This window comes from Anopheles cruzii, chromosome 2 (genome assembly GCF_943734635.1).
Source record: "Anopheles cruzii chromosome 2, idAnoCruzAS_RS32_06, whole genome shotgun sequence".
NCBI lineage: Eukaryota > Metazoa > Arthropoda > Insecta > Diptera > Culicidae > Anopheles > Anopheles cruzii.
Window position 1 is genome coordinate 13,012,160 of NC_069144.1, and position 15,803 is coordinate 13,027,962.

The 15,803-nt window shown below is 51.7% G+C and overlaps 4 protein-coding genes across 4 annotated transcripts; 2 read left to right on the forward strand and 2 right to left on the reverse strand.

The window, feature by feature from the left end:
• The first annotated feature begins 13 nt into the window (after positions 1-13).
• LOC128278465 (uncharacterized) lies at positions 14-2,373 on the forward strand. The gene is made up of 5 exons (XM_053017194.1): positions 14-133; positions 289-327; positions 529-803; positions 871-2,171; positions 2,237-2,373. Exons 1-5 carry the CDS (start codon positions 14-16, stop codon positions 2,371-2,373), a joined length of 1,872 nt encoding a protein of 623 aa, XP_052873154.1.
• Positions 2,374-2,808: 435 nt separating this feature from the next.
• On the reverse strand, positions 2,809-4,133 carry LOC128268744 (60S ribosomal protein L18a). The gene is made up of 3 exons (XM_053005939.1): positions 4,084-4,133; positions 3,390-3,746; positions 2,809-3,304 (listed from the first exon to the last, which is right to left on the reverse strand). The coding sequence occupies exons 1-3, from the start codon at positions 4,099-4,101 to the stop codon at positions 3,146-3,148; spliced, it is 534 nt and encodes a 177-aa protein (XP_052861899.1). The 5' UTR covers positions 4,102-4,133; the 3' UTR covers positions 2,809-3,145.
• Positions 4,134-4,657: 524 nt separating this feature from the next.
• LOC128268743 (cysteine--tRNA ligase, cytoplasmic) lies at positions 4,658-6,951 on the forward strand. The gene is made up of 2 exons (XM_053005938.1): positions 4,658-6,382; positions 6,448-6,951. The coding sequence occupies exons 1-2, from the start codon at positions 4,658-4,660 to the stop codon at positions 6,949-6,951; spliced, it is 2,229 nt and encodes a 742-aa protein (XP_052861898.1).
• Positions 6,952-8,859: 1,908 nt separating this feature from the next.
• On the reverse strand, positions 8,860-15,150 carry LOC128277012 (uncharacterized). The gene is made up of 5 exons (XM_053015466.1): positions 14,578-15,150; positions 10,735-10,902; positions 9,549-10,662; positions 9,316-9,467; positions 8,860-9,237 (listed from the first exon to the last, which is right to left on the reverse strand). The coding sequence occupies exons 1-5, from the start codon at positions 14,740-14,742 to the stop codon at positions 9,112-9,114; spliced, it is 1,725 nt and encodes a 574-aa protein (XP_052871426.1). The 5' UTR covers positions 14,743-15,150; the 3' UTR covers positions 8,860-9,111.
• Between the last annotated feature and the right edge of the window lie 653 nt (positions 15,151-15,803).

Sequence of the window (15,803 nt, forward strand, 5' to 3'; positions counted from 1 at the left end):
TAAACGAGAAACAATGGTGCACAGCGAGGAAAAGCAATGGCAAATGATGTTTCTGTTCCCGATCCCGGAAGCGGTGCAAGATGGCATTGTGTACTGCCAGCGTTCGTTACGCGATTTCGTCAAACTTCACGAGGTATGCGAAAGGAGTAAAAATTGAAGCTCTAAATCGATTACCATTTCCCCGTGACACCAGCAACAAAAACCGCTTTGTTTCCGGTGCCGTTTTATTTTTAAATAAATTTAATTTTCTATTGTTTTTCTTCCTTCTCTTCCTCCGCGCTAATTGAGACTTTGGCCGCCCAAATCAATAAGCTAGGCGGAAATCAGGTAAGGCGCTGCGTATTTATTTGCTTCGCTGTTTATGTGTGAGCAACCGCGCGTGTGTGTGTGCTCATCGGTGGTCAACGTAAAAACGTGCCACAGGAAAAGGAAATGATACATTTTCTCAAAATTTCCGTTTTTCACCGTTTTCTGTTTATGTTGGCTGAATTTCTGGTTTGCTGTTTCGGTTTTCTTCCGGTCTGTTAGCGTACGAAAGCCCGACAATATTTGAAGGAGTTGGAAGAGGAAATTGTCAGCATCGGAGGCGAACAGAAAATCCTCGTCGGTTTGCTGACGGAGAACCTACGCAGCTTCCAACTTTACGTGCGTGTGACGAAGATGGTCAATATTGGGAACGAAATGGCCGACGGGTACGTAACATATCTCCTGCGTCGGTCCATGGAAATGCCCGCTGTACCGAAGAAACTTCCACCGGGTGTCACAGTTCGTCGGAGCGCTGCTGAACTTGCCGAGCACTACAGGTAAATGGCGCGAATGGTTGACAAAGACGGAGAACACATTTGAATTTATGTTTGACCTTCCATCTAGTATTGAAAATATCCTCAAACTATACCGCGATGAGTGTGGCCGTAAATCAAAGCATCCACAGTGGCCGTCGGGTTCGAAGGAAGACGAAGAAAAGCAGAAACCGACCGTTTCGAGCCAACGACCGGTAACGGTTAGTCCATCACGGTCGCTGCTGAAGCGCAGGCAGGATCGGCCCGTCGAGTCCGAGCCATTAGTTACAAATGTTGCCTCTCGCCAAGAGCGACGGCCATTTGAAGGAATCGGCAAACAACAACAGTCACGAGAGCAAATTCCTCTGGAAGTGAAGCAGAAATCGGTTGTAGCGGTTGCGGCGAGTGGCACCCCAAGCAAGCAGTCACGGAAAGAATCGATTGAGGTTAAGGTGGAGTACCCCGAGCCGAAGCAACAGTGGCCGCTGCCGAGCGGCGTGTGGAAGCCAGGTTCTCGCGGCAGGCCACCAAATGCGGCCAAAAGGGCTGCAGCATTGCTAGAGGCGACTCAAAAATTGCAAACCAAAGTACCAATTGCAATTAAAGTACCAAAGCCACAGGTCGTCGTTGAGGTCGTGGAGTCGAGCAATGATTCATCGGGTGATGAACCGGTCGAGATGACGGCCGCCTATCGACAGAGTCGCAGTAATTTGCAGCAGGCGCTCGCCAACCTGGTCGGTCATCGGAAATGTGACGAAGCTGTGACAGCGCGACCCATGCTGACCGCAGCCGCCAACTTAGCGAAGCGCGTTAAACCTACGACAACGACCACCTCTTCGGGTGGTGCCAAACTCGTCAGATACAGCTCATCAACCGTGATCGAGATTTCGAGTGGTTCCTCTCCAAACTCACGCTCTTCGTCGCCCTCTTCGGCCGATTCGTTCGATCGCCGCTCACCGGTCAGTGACTTTCCGCCGATCGCTAGCGAACCACCCGTCCCGACGCCGCTCAGCATCTACGAGCTGGAACAGCCGGCGTTTTTGAAATTTTTCGGTCTATACACCCCCAAAGAGGTGCAGGCATTGCGCGAACGGAAACGGGAACGCAAGCGACGCAGCTGCAACAGCACCGAGCGGAAAGATTTTCACTACGGACGCTTCGATTATTACGAACAGCAACAGCGACGCACCGTCTCGCAACGTCCCGTCCTGTACTCGCCGCCCGTTACGGTGGCCAAGAAACGCAAAGCTCTTCCTCCTGCTCCGACGGCGTCCAGCTCCGTGCAAGTTGCCGGCGGCAGCAGTGGTGGTTCTGCTGCTGGACCTAGTGCATCATTTAAACATATCCTAGGCGGATTGGAAGACACGAGTTGTTTCGTTTGCCTCAAGCGGGGTAAGTGCCACGATGACCGCTGTAAGACATACGGGTACATGTAGCTATCTGCACGCTTGTTTTAGGATACACCGAAGAGCTAAGCTCATGTATGAACTGTTGCAACATCTACCACATCGATTGCCACGAGTTCAGCGACCCAAAGGCCAGCGACGAGCATTTGATCCGCCAGCGGGAAAACCTTTGCCCGAACTGTCTCTAGGAGGGCGCCCGATGATCGAAACCGTTGCTGCCAAATTTTAATCGCTTTTGTTTAAGGTGTTTACTAGTATTAAAAGTAGATATTATTGCTGCTGCATGCATGCAAATATTTGAATAAACAGAGCGTATTTGAAGTCGTCTATGTCCACGTTCTAGCAACAGTCAGGGCTCAATCGAAACGAAGAAAACTCTTCGCATTGCAATAAAGTAGTCAATTTTAGTAGTAACAACCATTTCGAGTGCATGGCTTATGATCTTTGAAATCTGTTGACTTTGTTGCAACCGTTAGAACGATCTGAAGTGTCAACTTTATGGTCTCGATTGCTATGTTGATTGTCGTCTCACGGCATACTACGATTTGATGCCATATCCCGCCGAAACTAAACTTCTGATTGACCACTATTTCGGAGATTCACACGAATACGAAACAAAGATCTGGCTGTTTTGGCGGAGTTTCACTTGAAACTGTTCTTTTTATTTTTCACGTAGCTTTTTCACACACATTGTTTACGTTCGCTCTCGGATGGTAGGTCGCGGCCCCGTAGCTAATGCGTTGAAAAACGTGATGACCACGGTGCAGCTACAGCAGCGTCAGGGACTCCCTTGAAGCTGCATGCGTCTCCTGCCAGTATCACATCACTCCCTGGCTCTGCGATTTTCCCGTTCTCACTGACCACCGGCATTGATTCCTTTTCTACACATCGTGCACCACACAAACAAGAACACATACCGCACCGTGGCAGGTTTCCCGTGGTGTAACAGGGCGGCACACCTTACATGTAGTAGGTAACCGGGCGACGGTACGAGAACAGCTTCCGGTAGCGCTTGTGGTGATAGCGCTGGACGAGTGGAAAACGAATCTTCGAATCGTGGAACTGCTTAATGTGAGCACGGCGCGTCTTCGAAGCCGCGATCGCTTCCACCTTGATAACCTGTTCAAAGAGGAAAGAACATTGATAGCTCGGTTGCAGTGCAAGCGCCGGGGCGGTTCCACAGCGTGCATGGAACGATACCAACCTGAATCGAATGGGCACGGGCACGGTGACGGGAAGCCATGTCGCTGTAGCACTGCGTCACGGCACCACCGACGGTCAGATCACGATACTCGCGGTACATGTTGTGCGTTCCGGAACGCGAATCGTACCGCAGCCAGATGCCAAAGTTTTTCACCTTCAGCGGTGTCTTCTCCATGATGCGTTTCACCGACACGATCTCGCCGGTGGCCTTCTTGAACTTGCGCAGCTGGCGCAGGAAGTACCAGAAACGCGACTTGGCCACAATCTGGTCCGGGGCGAAGATGTGCATCTTGAAGAGCGGCGGGTTCGGTTCGCGCTCCGAGGGCAGCTTGCGCCCGATCACCTGGTATTCTTTCAGCTACAAAAAAAAATTGGAATAATATAATCAACAATCAAATAGCCCGCAAAGAGAAGGTGAAAGCAAAAGCCACGGAATACGGTGCCACATCAATCCTTCCTGCAAGTGTCCGGCGGCATTCGTTGCCCACAACATGGTTATTGTTGGGATGGCGAGTCGCTGTCACTTTGCCGGACCGATGAACACCAGACACGGCGAAAGGGTAATTTTGGACAGAAATAGGCATCGCATCCAACACATTTCACTGCCCGATGCAATCTCCGGCGCTTATTCATCGATGCACACTCGTATTTCGTGGCGAAAACCAATAAAATTGTACAAAAAATCGTAAATTTACCACTCCTTTAGCTTTCATCTTGACTGCGCTTCGTTGAAGAGGAAACGGAAAAGAACTTTGACAGCAGCACGCTGAACCGACGTTGACGGAGCGTGCTGTCAAACGTTAATCAAGACGGCGATGTTTTACGGCAGGGTTGCCGGTGTCGAATAAATAGTTTTGTGTTTGAATGCGCATTTACTCGACTTTATAGGTCGCAGAAACAAAGTTCCGTTGAGCTTTAGTATAAGTAGCTTGATTGAAATTATAATTTTGGTTGCAAACAAACAAAATGGTTCACTATTTTCGTTAATAGTCCGCATTTTTGTAACATTACCTGGCTCCGGTTGGCGATGTTTTATTGGCCGTTGTGTTGGTGAAGTATGAGCGGTTGACTGAAATCAAAATATTAGCTCCGGATGTCATCATTCGTTGGGAAAGCCCGCAAAAGCTAATCCACCTCCGAGAGCAAGCTGATTCATTGACCTAACGGACACAGTTCTCACTTACAGCGTCGAGCGCCGGAAGTAGATAATTTCGTCGATCTTATCGTTGACCCGGTTATAAACTTCCCATAGACTCCGGATCTTGCCAAATGGCAAAACGTGTCCAACCGACGTGGCAGGTGCCGGAAGAGAAGCCGGCCCCTCGGCTGCATCTTTACAACAGCTTGACGCGCCGGAAGGAGCTGTTTGTGCCGCGGGATGGCCGTAACGTGCGGTGGTACAGCTGTGGTCCGACCGTGTACGATGCGTCGCACATGGGCCACGCCCGATCCTACATCAGCTTCGACATACTGCGCCGTGTGCTGGCCGATTACTTCGGCTACAACGTGCTGTACGTGATGAACATTACCGACATCGACGACAAGATCATCAAACGGGCCCGACAGAACCACCTGTACGAGCGGTACCTGGAGGAAGCGAAGGTGGCTCCCCTCGAGCGGTTACTCGACGATAGCCAGGAGGTGATGGCCGCCTTCCGGGAGATCGTCGCACGCACCACCGATACCGACAAGCGTGCGATGATGGACCGGATGTTGGAACGGCTTTCGGTGGCGCTGGACAATCTCAGCCTTGCGGTCAGTACTGGTGACGCAGCAAAGATCGATCAAGCGCAGGAGCAGTTGTTGCGCGACTCTAAAGATCCCCTCTCGGACCATCTCGATGCGAAACGGGGCTCCACGGTGACGGAGAATGCGATCTTCGAAACGTTACCACGGTACTGGGAGGACGAGTTTCACAAGGATATGTGTGCGCTGAACGTGCGGCCAGCCGACATACTGACGCGGGTCAGCGAGTACGTACCGCAGATTGTGGCGTACATCGAACGCATCATCGCCAACGGGTTGGCTTACGAAGCAAACGGATCGGTGTACTTTGATGTGGCACGTTTCGATGGTCGCCCCGAGCACCATTACGCGAAACTCGTCCCGGAAGCGTACGGGGACGCGAAGCAGCTGCAGGAAGGCGAAGGCGATCTAAGCACCGGTGAAGATAGGTTGGGCGAGAAGCGATCGCCGAATGATTTCGCACTCTGGAAAGCAAGCAAAGCGGGCGAACCGTGGTGGGCCAGCCCCTGGGGTAAGGGCCGTCCCGGATGGCACATCGAGTGCTCGGCCATGGCTTCGGACATTTGCGGTGACTACTTGGACATCCACACCGGAGGCGTGGATCTAAAGTTTCCCCATCACGACAACGAGCTGGCACAGAGCGAGGCGCACGACGGGAGCAGCGAGTGGGTCAAGTACTTCCTGCACACGGGTCACCTCACGATCGCTGGCTGTAAGATGTCGAAATCGTTGAAAAACTTCGTCACCATTCAGCAGGCACTCGAACGCCACACGGCCACCCAGCTGCGGTTAGCGTTTTTGCTGCACTCGTGGAAGGACACGCTCGATTACTCCGACAACACGATGGAGATGGCCGTCCAGTACGAGCGGCTGTTGAACGAGTTCTTTCTCAACGTGAAGGATCTGACGCGCCATGTGCTGACGGGGCAACCACGCGATACCTTCGATCCGTGGACTCCGGTTGAGGCCGCGTTGGAGCGTAAGTTCGGTGAGACGAAAGCTGCCGTCCACGAAGCACTCTGCGATAACGTTGACACGCGCACCGCACTCGATGCCATCCGAGGGCTCGTGTCTTTGAGCAACGTGTACATCAAGGAGCACCGAGGTGCCCTCAACGCGTTGCTTCTCCGGCGTATCGCTGCGTACTGCACGGATCTGTTGCACATCTTCGGTGCCATCGAAGGTCCACGGGGTGGCATCGGGTTCCCGATCGGCTCCGGAGGAGCTGCCAGCACTGCCACGGGTGATGTAAGTGTTTGTGCCAAGTTTAGCCTAAAGCTACTTACACTTGAGTTTTTCCTTCTTCGAAACAGCTCGAACAGATCGTTATGCCGTACCTCTCGACACTGGCCGAGTTCCGCATGGCGGTTCGCGAGCAGGCTCGTACGCTGAAGGCGACCGACATCCTTAAACTTTGCGATACCCTTCGCGATGATCTTCTGCCAGCGCTGGGCGTGCGGCTCGAGGATCGCGACGATGGGACACCGTCCGCGCTTAAACTGGTTCCGGCCGAACAGCTCGCGAAGGAACGTGAAACAAAACGAGCGGAAGAGCTGCGTCGGGCGGAGGAAAAAGAACGCAAACGAGCGGAAACAGCGGCGGCACAAGCGGCAAAGGATGCCCAGCGAAAGGTGAATCCGATGGAAATGTTCCTCGGCGAGACGGACAAGTACTCGGCATTCGATTTGGCTACCGGACTGCCAACGCACGATGCAGAAGGGAAAGAAGTTAGCAAGGGTCAGCTGAAGAAGCTGCAGAAATTGCAACAAGCGCAAGAGAAGCGCTACCAGGAGTATCTGGCGTCGAGCCGGGCGTGATCGATACAACACTAAGCACTCAATCAACGCATTTTTTATACCGTAACTTATCGAAAATAAAACACCAAACAGAACGCGCGTTTCATGTTGTTTCTTCTTGGTTTTGCATGTGTATATATTTTCGCACAAAAAAAGGGGTTTCTTTTTGTTTTTTGTTTGTTTTTTTTTAATCTTAGAAGAACGGACCGGGCCGTATTTATCCGTTTTTGTTATTTTTTCTTAAAACATTGCTTATTGCTTAGTTCGCTCAAATATACGCGTTTCTAGGCATCGACATAATATACATCTTCACTTTTCTATAAAGTGGGATGTGTGTCCGGAGGGGCACAGCAGGAAAGCCTTCCGCTCCTCTCGGTGTCCGCTACTCGTTGTCGATTTCAGTGGCGAGAGAATGTGAAAGCACAGGACCGCACCCCACAGACCGCTAGAGAGAAGTGGTGTTAACGATCGCAAAGAAGACCCTCCCGATCGTGGAAGAGTACAAACGACTACTCGGGCGAAAGAGCTCAAGATGGTAGGGCAGAGAAGCACACCAAACACCTATTGCTTGAGTTGAGCCTTAAGTTGTAGATTGTTTTCTGCAGTACGCATCGTTGTTGGTCTTCCACCGACCAGCATGAGCACGGGATCGTGGAAATTGCATCCTTGTTCGTTCTTGTGGCTCATGGCCACCCGCGGGAGTTTGCCTTTCGATGTACAAACACAAACAGTTGATGATTGGAGGTAGTTAAGGTTTCGTGGGTTGAGAAGAAGAACCGGATCATGCGGTGGACACAGTCAGGGAATCAGGGAAGAACCAAAACGGACGTAAAGAACTTGTGCTCGTCGACCCGCTTTCATGGCGTGTCCTGCCGAGACCCTTGTGCTTCTTCTTGACTTCTTCCTTTCGCTTTCGCTCGATATCTCTCTCTGTCTCTCTCTCTCTCGTACGTGGTTGGACCCATTAAACATGTGAATGATCGATTAGGTGGTAGGCTGTGGTGGTGGTAAAGGTGTTTTCTCCTTGAATTGTACTCGCAAAGATGGCAAAGATGGGACCGGTAAAACAATCGGATCCGCATCAAACAACGATATTAGTATCTACTAACGGAACGCTGGCATTAGAAGTAGAACGACGGCATACGAAGGTATGGAGGGTATAGTAATAAAAACGAGAACCTTGCTTTAATGATTTCAGGATATATAGTTCTTGCTTTGGCGAAATGAAATTCTTCCGTTCTGTTGTCCATTCGATTGTGACTCAACATCAACGCCGGTGGTGATTGCCTCCGTATTACTAGTTCCTGCTTCGGTCGTGCTTGCTTCTATGACGTTCGTCCGCTTCGTCCGCGGATTCAACCGACAACGGATACCTTTGCCACATTCGGCGGCACCATATAGGACGCTTCTTAACACTATTATTGTAACGATTAATAATCAAAAGAATAGTAGGGGAGTAGCGCGGTAGAGTACACTATTCGTGCTAGTGATAATAGTAGTAGCGATAGGCGGGTGTGGAGCGGGTGCGTTATCATTGTCGCCGAGAAACAATCGAATCGAATCAAATCGAAACGAAGCGATTGACAGGCAACATTTCAACACGAAACTACGAAACCCGAATTCAATTAGTAAAAAACATAGAGAGAAAATAGTTTTCGATTAAAATTTAAAAAAAGGTCGCCTTTTAACACGTACGATACAGTTTAAAAACGCTCTCCCGTAAATTGTCTTCGATTCGAGAGTATTTGCGGGAGGGAAAAGAAAGATCCAAAGAAATCAATGATCGATACCGGAACGATGCGGATCTAAAATAGAAACAAATGACTGTCCGAATTCCGGACTTCTAACGCACACGCGCTTCTTTTACACGACTAATTCGACACGTTTTCGATTAGCTGCTGCTGCTTTCCCACTCACTTTCGTCGTCGTGATTCGCGTCTCCTTATCTCTTAACTGTTTGTGTGGGGCAGAGTGTGGTAAGCATAAGGCGACGCTCTCCCCAATCAGAGACAATCAGAACTGAGTCGGAAGCAAACTATACGGGTAAACTATTTGGCCAACTTCAGAGAAGTGCAGTATAGCCGGCCTGCACGGTTGCCTGTGTGTGGTTGTTGTAGAGTGAACCGTTACGTGGTTTTCGCGGGCCCACGACCCTTTGTTGCTTCCGGTCGCTTGCTGGCTTCAGATTTGCGAATCGTTGAATCGTTGCACCTGCGGCCGAGGCAGATCACCGAACACGGCGTCCCCATGGACGCTTCTGGCCAGCGCCTTTATGCTGGCCGCAATATCTACATTGTCCTCCGTCATCTGCGGGTGCGAGAACGCGAAAGAGAACAAATTAGCGATCGACCTCGAGTTGCGAGTTGGTTCACGCTTTTTCCTTACCTCATCGAGATCATCTTCGTTCGCGCGGAACTGTGTCATTGTCTTCGGCGCCGAAATGGGAAGACTTTTCGCGATCGAGCTGTGCTGCCGACCGTACTGTTGGTAGCGCGGGATGCACACCCCACCCTCCCGGTTGTTATTGTCGGTAGCGTCTGTGTAGCGGGAAGAAAAAAACAAAAGAATCTCGAGATAAGGGCAGGTCCCGGGAATCATCGATCTTGCCCTCCATTTACCGTCGAAATCGCACTCATCCTCGTCGGAGAAGGTATCCGGCGGCGGCGTTTTGTCGTTCTCCATGCCATCGATATCGAACAGGCAGTCCGAGTCGGGCGAACTTTGCTGCTGTTGCTGTCCGCTACTGAACCGCGCGTGAGAGCCCGCGCTGCCCGTCATCGTCAGACCACCGCCGGAACTGACCACCGGCGCCGCCATCGGTGACGGGTGATTGGCAAATCGATTTGTACTGGTGGAATGTAGCTGCTGCGCTAGTGTAGCTTTATTGTTGATGGCACCTAGGTTGATACTACCACTAGTAGTAGTTTTCGCGTGGTTGTTATTAATGGTGTTCCCTGCGTTGCTGTTGAACGGACCAGCCGCGCGGCTCTGAAAAACGCTCGCGGCGCCACCACCATCGAGAGGTCCGACGACGACGCTGCGCGCTCCGTTAGTTTTCGAGGCCACCGACGAAGAGGTGCTGCCACCGCTAGCGGAAGTGGCCGCGATGGACGGTGGACTATTGCCAGTCGACATTGGCATACACTCCGGTGTCGGTGGCGGCGTTTCCATCTCACTTCCGACGGCACTGGGTGTCACTGGTTCGGTAGCGGCGGCAGCGAGCAGCTGCTCGAGTGCTTTCGACGGGTTCAACACCGTCGATCCGTCCGCCGTTCGTTGTTGTCCGTCGTCGCCCATCGCCGGTTGCGATTGTTCCTCTTCTACCACCATGCGGCGATCACTGTCGGAGCGGGCCAACAAAGCGACCCCGGCGGCGGCGGTGCCACGTGCGCTATCTACTAGCTCAGGTACAAATGATTGCGCGAGGAAAAGAAAATCTTGCTCGGCCCGATCGCGGATGCCCGACAGCAGCTCGTTCTGCTCTTGAGTGAAACGAGCGATCCGCTCGTTGACGGCCTGCGTTTGCGCGAGCATAAACTCGCGGAACGTTTCCAGCAGCTCGTTCCGATCGTTCGTACTGTCGACGGTGTTGGCGGTCGCGGTGAACAGGCCGCGGTACTGGTCCTTCCGGAAGAAGCCCCGGAAGCCGTTCGAGCGTGGATCGAGCACCAGTTGGTAGGTTTGCGAGTAGTTCTCTAGCGTCGCCAGCCGGCTAATCGTTTCGTTGGTGGTCTACAGAAGCCAGACGGGAGGGGAAGGGTCAGTACAAGGTGCAAGGAGCCGAAGCGAATCCAGAACACTTACCACAAGCGACGCGTTGACGATGAGATTCGACGGGTTTCGCGCATCGCGCGCAAACACGTGACAGTCACAGTTCACACACTTCCCGATTTGCCATCCTTCGCACGGGATTGTCTTCAGCAGCGTCGTCAGCCGGACGCGCACGTCGACCTCCGCCAATGGTCCGATGGCCTATGGGACGCGCGACGGCGGGGTGAAAGGAAAATTATTTGTCAATACAAACAAAAAGAAGGGAAACTTTGTTTTTCAGCCGCTCGCCAATCGCTCCAAAGATAATAAGACTCTCGCCGTGGTGATGGTGTTGCTTTTATTTTTAAAGAAAACACACATTAAAGTGACAAAAAACAGCCGTCGCCCTCGCGGTCGCGGTCGCTTTTTAGCGTCTACACGCGGAGTTGCTAGGTGGGTGGTTGATTGGCGGCATGGAGTGCACTTTTTGTTCGAATATCTCTTGTAAGAAATCGCCAACGAGCGCGTCGGTGGCCGGGTGTCGTCAGAAACCGTTCCTTCCATCCATTTCAAGGTCACAATCACGCAACGATCGCGTGTGTCGCTTTTGCACAATACATACACGGGCCGCTCTCTCTCTCTCTCTCTCTCTCTCTCTCTTTTTCTCTTCCGATGCCACGGCGATCTTGAAAGATCCGCTCAAAAGAGAGACACACAAAGTGCACTGTTTATTTGTTGCACTTTTGGTTACTCTTGATTTCGCGGATGATGCAATTCAATATCAAAAGGCCCAAAGAGTGGTTTTAAAGAGTGCCAATTCTCGTCTGATTAAAACTTTTACATCATCAGTTCTTTTGGCCAACTCTTCCCCCTACGATCAACTTACGGGCGATCGTCGCGCATTTAGAAGCACGAATCCCTTTTTTTGCTCCGCGTGTAAGGGCCCCCACAGTCGAGGGCTGACGCTGAGAAGCACACACCCCACCGGTTGATGATGATGCGCGTCGCCGGCTCCGCTGCTGTTCGTCTTTTTTGTGTTGTTTGGCCATAATGTTTTGCGCGATCGTCATGTTCCGCTTGTGTGTTTCTTTTTTTTGTGTGTCGTTCTGTTTCAGATTTGTAGCATTGTGCGCACACATTCGCTATATTTCGCATGCAGATGACGACGATGCCGGTGTGTTTGGCGTGGGGTGCCCTTTTTGTGTTGTTTGTTTTGAGCACATAATTTATCTGCTCTACGCTTCCTACTTTTTATGTTCTGATTTTATGCTCCGCTCGGGTTTGGTCGGAACCCCCGGCGGTGTAGTGTTTCGTTTGTGTGCTATATAATTTGTATAATTTATTCTTAATAGCGACTGGCTCTCTAGCTTCGTCCGTCGTGGCTACATTGTGTGTTGATGATTCCACGGATTGGTTTCGGTTTTCAAGATCAAGCCCGAACCATGGCCAGGAGACAGGAGATTGGGGCGAACGGGAGCTGGAAGGGAGAGTAAATCGTTTCTCTGTCGATCGGGCATCAGTGTGGAACAATCGGCAGATCATTTTCGAATCGATAAGATGCTTTAATTGTTTGAGAATTATTGTAATAGCCAATCAGCCTTTTGAAACCAAAGCTTCAGAGCCACAGCGGCGGCGGAGAGTTCATGTTTCATTCTGTGAATTGCCCCCATCTTTGGCCGACCGAACTGGTTACGTCCATACATTATGCTCGCATACGAACCGAACCAAGGGGGGGGCACCAAGCACACGCAGGCGCTGATATTCTTTCGAAACCAACCTCCCCCAACAAGCGCGAGCGTCATCATATCGGTGGGGCGATCATATTTTAGTTTCCCCCCACCGGCGGCGGGGGGAGCGGATTTTCTTTTTTGGCTTCAACTTTTCTTCCTGGTGCGCGCGTCGATTGCGCTTGGCTTACGACGTGGGCACGGCCGGCCTGACCGCCGGCGGAACCGACCCGGATTGTTGGCTTTTTGATAAACTGCAAGCATTGCATAAACTGTCTGGCCCACTGCAGTGCCGAAGCCACGGCACCAAACGTGTTTTCATTGCCGAGCTATAAATATGCCTATTTTCGATATGTCCCGTTTGTTTTTCACGCTGATAATGAACATTGATTTGGTCCACCGATGGCTGATAAGAAGACGATAAGAAGGCACGGTCTCCTTTTTTGGGCATTTCTCCAACATTTTACCGTGAAGCGTGCGGTTCAAGGGATTTTAAGGTCGATCATATATTTGCCCGCGTCGCGTACTGGGATTAACTGGATCGTCGTATCGACATAGGGTCGGAAAATATGTTCCCCTGAAGACGGTGGCCCAGCAGGCGCGAACGATCGATCGTACGTAAGTGTGCGGCGAGAGGAGTCATTCTGGCACTCATAAAATGGTTAAAAAAGGAAAAACAAAATGCCCAAGATGGTGGTGTGACCGGGCCAATTTGTTGTTGTTTTTCACGACCATTGCCCACAGCAGCGGTGGGCCGCGCGCACAGTTTTTATCGCTCGCGTTCGTTTGCGCAGTGGCGGCCGGCCGGCCGGGTGTGCGCGATAAGTGCGCACAAAGCGCTGGCAACCCACGTCGGGGCTGGCGCACGCCCAGGAACCACACACACAACGGACACAACGCCGTCCGTCCACCCAAACACACTCGCGCAAACGTGAGCCGCATGCGGATAGGGAAGCGAAGCGGCAGAATGCTATTTTTTGTTCTCTGTCGTGTCTCGGAAGAGGCAGAGACGGTTCTGGAATATTTTATTATGGCTTGCAGCAAATCGGTGAGGCATAATCGTGCGTTTATTGGAGCCCCGCTGCAAGTGGTTGCTACGTTTGACAGGGTTCCCATCAAAGAGTTTGGCTGAGAAATTCATGGCACCCTTCGCTAAATGGATTCCAAATGCCTTTCCAAACCAACGGAGAGCCGTTGCACGTTTTACGATGGCCGCACCACCGTATTTCGATCGATCCATATTTGCCTTCGAGAATCGTTCACTTCTCGCGGCTAATCGGCTAGACCGGGACGGTTGATAACAACAATTGCTTTCCTTCGGCCCCGATGCGCCCAAAGGGTAGCGACAGGGAAAGTGATTATGGCTACGAACGATTAACCGGCCGGTCTGCCGGCCGGCCGACCAGCCGGCCGGCGTGCCAAGCTCCGGTGTTCCTTCTTCCATCGTGCACCGTGTGCGCTTTTGCTGTCTCGGAATGACGTGCAACAAACCGATTATGTTTGTACATTATTCACCACCAGCGTCCAGGGGGAAGATTAGAGCCGCGTCGCTGTTCCCGTGAGGAACATCGCGGCATTGCGATTGGACCGATTCCGATGAATGATTGGAGCAGTGCGCTAGGGGAGGGCCAGCGTGAACACACGAACCACCGGTCGATCAGACGGACGCGTGTGGAGCTTGAGTTAAAAATAGCAGATTTGAATTGGCCCTTTAGAACGCCCTCCAGAAAGGACAAGAAGTCATTCATTCCTTTGTTTGGCGCACATCCTTCAAACTAACAGGTTGCTAGATGACGAAAAAAACGAAAAACATGTCAAACTTCAACAGAATCCTTCGATGTGCAAATTGTGGAAATAGAAGTTCTCTCTTACGGTGTGACCGGTGCGAACACACGGGCACGGAAACCGAGCCTTCAACTCAGAACCTTTCCTTGTGTACGCGTTGCGGCACTGCGACGCAATAATCAAATGTGCCGCTAAAGGCACCCTCTTCCGGTGCGTCCATTAGCTAGGATAACACTCTAGGGCTCCGGTAAAGCAGCCATTCCGACTAGGAGCTGGAAGGGATTTTTCAATCCGGCCACCTTCACCGGATCCTATTTGGCCCCGTAAGTGTTGGCCGTAAAAGCGGTTCAGAGATTCGCAAACAAAATTATTGATCATTACTTACCTCCTTGAAGAAGTTCGCTAGCTCTCGCGGCGTTTGCAGCTCCGCCACGGCACCGGTGTTGCCGGCAATGACCGGACGCGGCAGATTAGAGTTTGATTTCAACCTTTCCAGCACAGTTTCATCGTTTATGGCTATCGACACGTTTAGGCAGTGGCAAGTAAACATCGCTAACCCTTCTCCTGATTCTATGGCGTGCGCACACACACACACACACGCACCCGGTCCTGGCACGAAACTGTGAAATCACTTCCTCCGGGAGTTCCTTGCCACACACCCTTTTCGAAGTCACACGCTCTCGCAAACAACAACACACCTCTCGGCGAGCAAAAACAACAAAAAAAGTCAACTAAAACCTTTTCGACCCCACTTCCTCGCGCTGCGGCGGATCGCAGTACTCGGGCGGCGAGATGGCTGCTGGCCAAGGAACGCGACGCGCACGCTACAGGGGGGCGGAAGATTGTTTTCTTGAAGCTGCTGGCCGAACTGTTACGATAGGATGAAGGCTTCCAAGGCCTCGGAGCACCCGTCCCGTTCCCGTGCGGTAGTCTTAGGGGTCGTCCCGAGATGGTTCCGGCGAGCAGCACAACACCATCGGAGGGGAGCCGGGGAGCGCTAGCGGAGAGACGTGCGTACCGGATGCACTTTGTGTGTGGTAGCAGGTTCGTTTCAGGTTGGCCCTTATTTTTTACCAACCAAGAACAGAGTCCTCGATTAAACTTGCTTGCTGCGTGCACACACACGGGCCGCAACAACTGCACAACTACAACCGGACACACTGGTGTTGATGGTGGTGGTGGTGGTGACCCTTCTCTTCCACTCACTCGCCTCTTTCACGCTTCCTCTGAGCTTATTCGCGAATGCTGCGATCGAGTCCCGAGTGATCGACCGCGTGCCGAATTCAGGTTGCAAGGATGCGGGAAATTTAGTGAAACGAGCCGGCTGCTGGAGAATTCTGCCTGTCGGAAAACGCGTGCCGCTACGACGACTACGACGACGAGAGCTAAACACAACCGGACGAAGCTGCTGTGCGTGACTTCTCTTTGTGTGTTTTGCTTTTTTGTCTTCCTTTCGAGCAGCTGATTGAGTTTGTCGAGCAGTTTCACTCGCGTTCGAGCTGCTTTGATTCATTTCCATTCGGTCGCATCGGGTGTTAAAAGTTCCGTTCCAGCAAGCGAGAACAAAAATGCATTGTAAAGTTTAACAAAATTCTTTAAATTGTCTGCAAA

Coding starts and splice junctions, on each gene's coding strand:
- LOC128268743 (XM_053005938.1), top strand. CDS start 4,658: ATGGCAAAACGTGTCCAACCGACGTGGCAGGTGCCGGAAGAGAAGCCG. Junction 6,383..6,447: donor CCAGCACTGCCACGGGTGAT/GTAAGTGTTTGT, acceptor TCTTCGAAACAG/CTCGAACAGATCGTTATGCC.
- LOC128277012 (XM_053015466.1), bottom strand. CDS start 14,742: ATGTTTACTTGCCACTGCCTAAACGTGTCGATAGCCATAAACGATGAA. Junction 9,468..9,548: donor GGATGAGTGCGATTTCGACG/GTAAATGGAGGG, acceptor CCCGCTACACAG/ACGCTACCGACAATAACAAC. Junction 9,238..9,315: donor ACGAAGATGATCTCGATGAG/GTAAGGAAAAAG, acceptor TCGCACCCGCAG/ATGACGGAGGACAATGTAGA.
- LOC128278465 (XM_053017194.1), top strand. CDS start 14: ATGGTGCACAGCGAGGAAAAGCAATGGCAAATGATGTTTCTGTTCCCG. Junction 134..288: donor ATTTCGTCAAACTTCACGAG/GTATGCGAAAGG, acceptor GCGCTAATTGAG/ACTTTGGCCGCCCAAATCAA. Junction 328..528: donor ATAAGCTAGGCGGAAATCAG/GTAAGGCGCTGC, acceptor CCGGTCTGTTAG/CGTACGAAAGCCCGACAATA.
- LOC128268744 (XM_053005939.1), bottom strand. Junction 3,305..3,389: donor CCCGTGCCCATTCGATTCAG/GTTGGTATCGTT, acceptor CTCTTTGAACAG/GTTATCAAGGTGGAAGCGAT.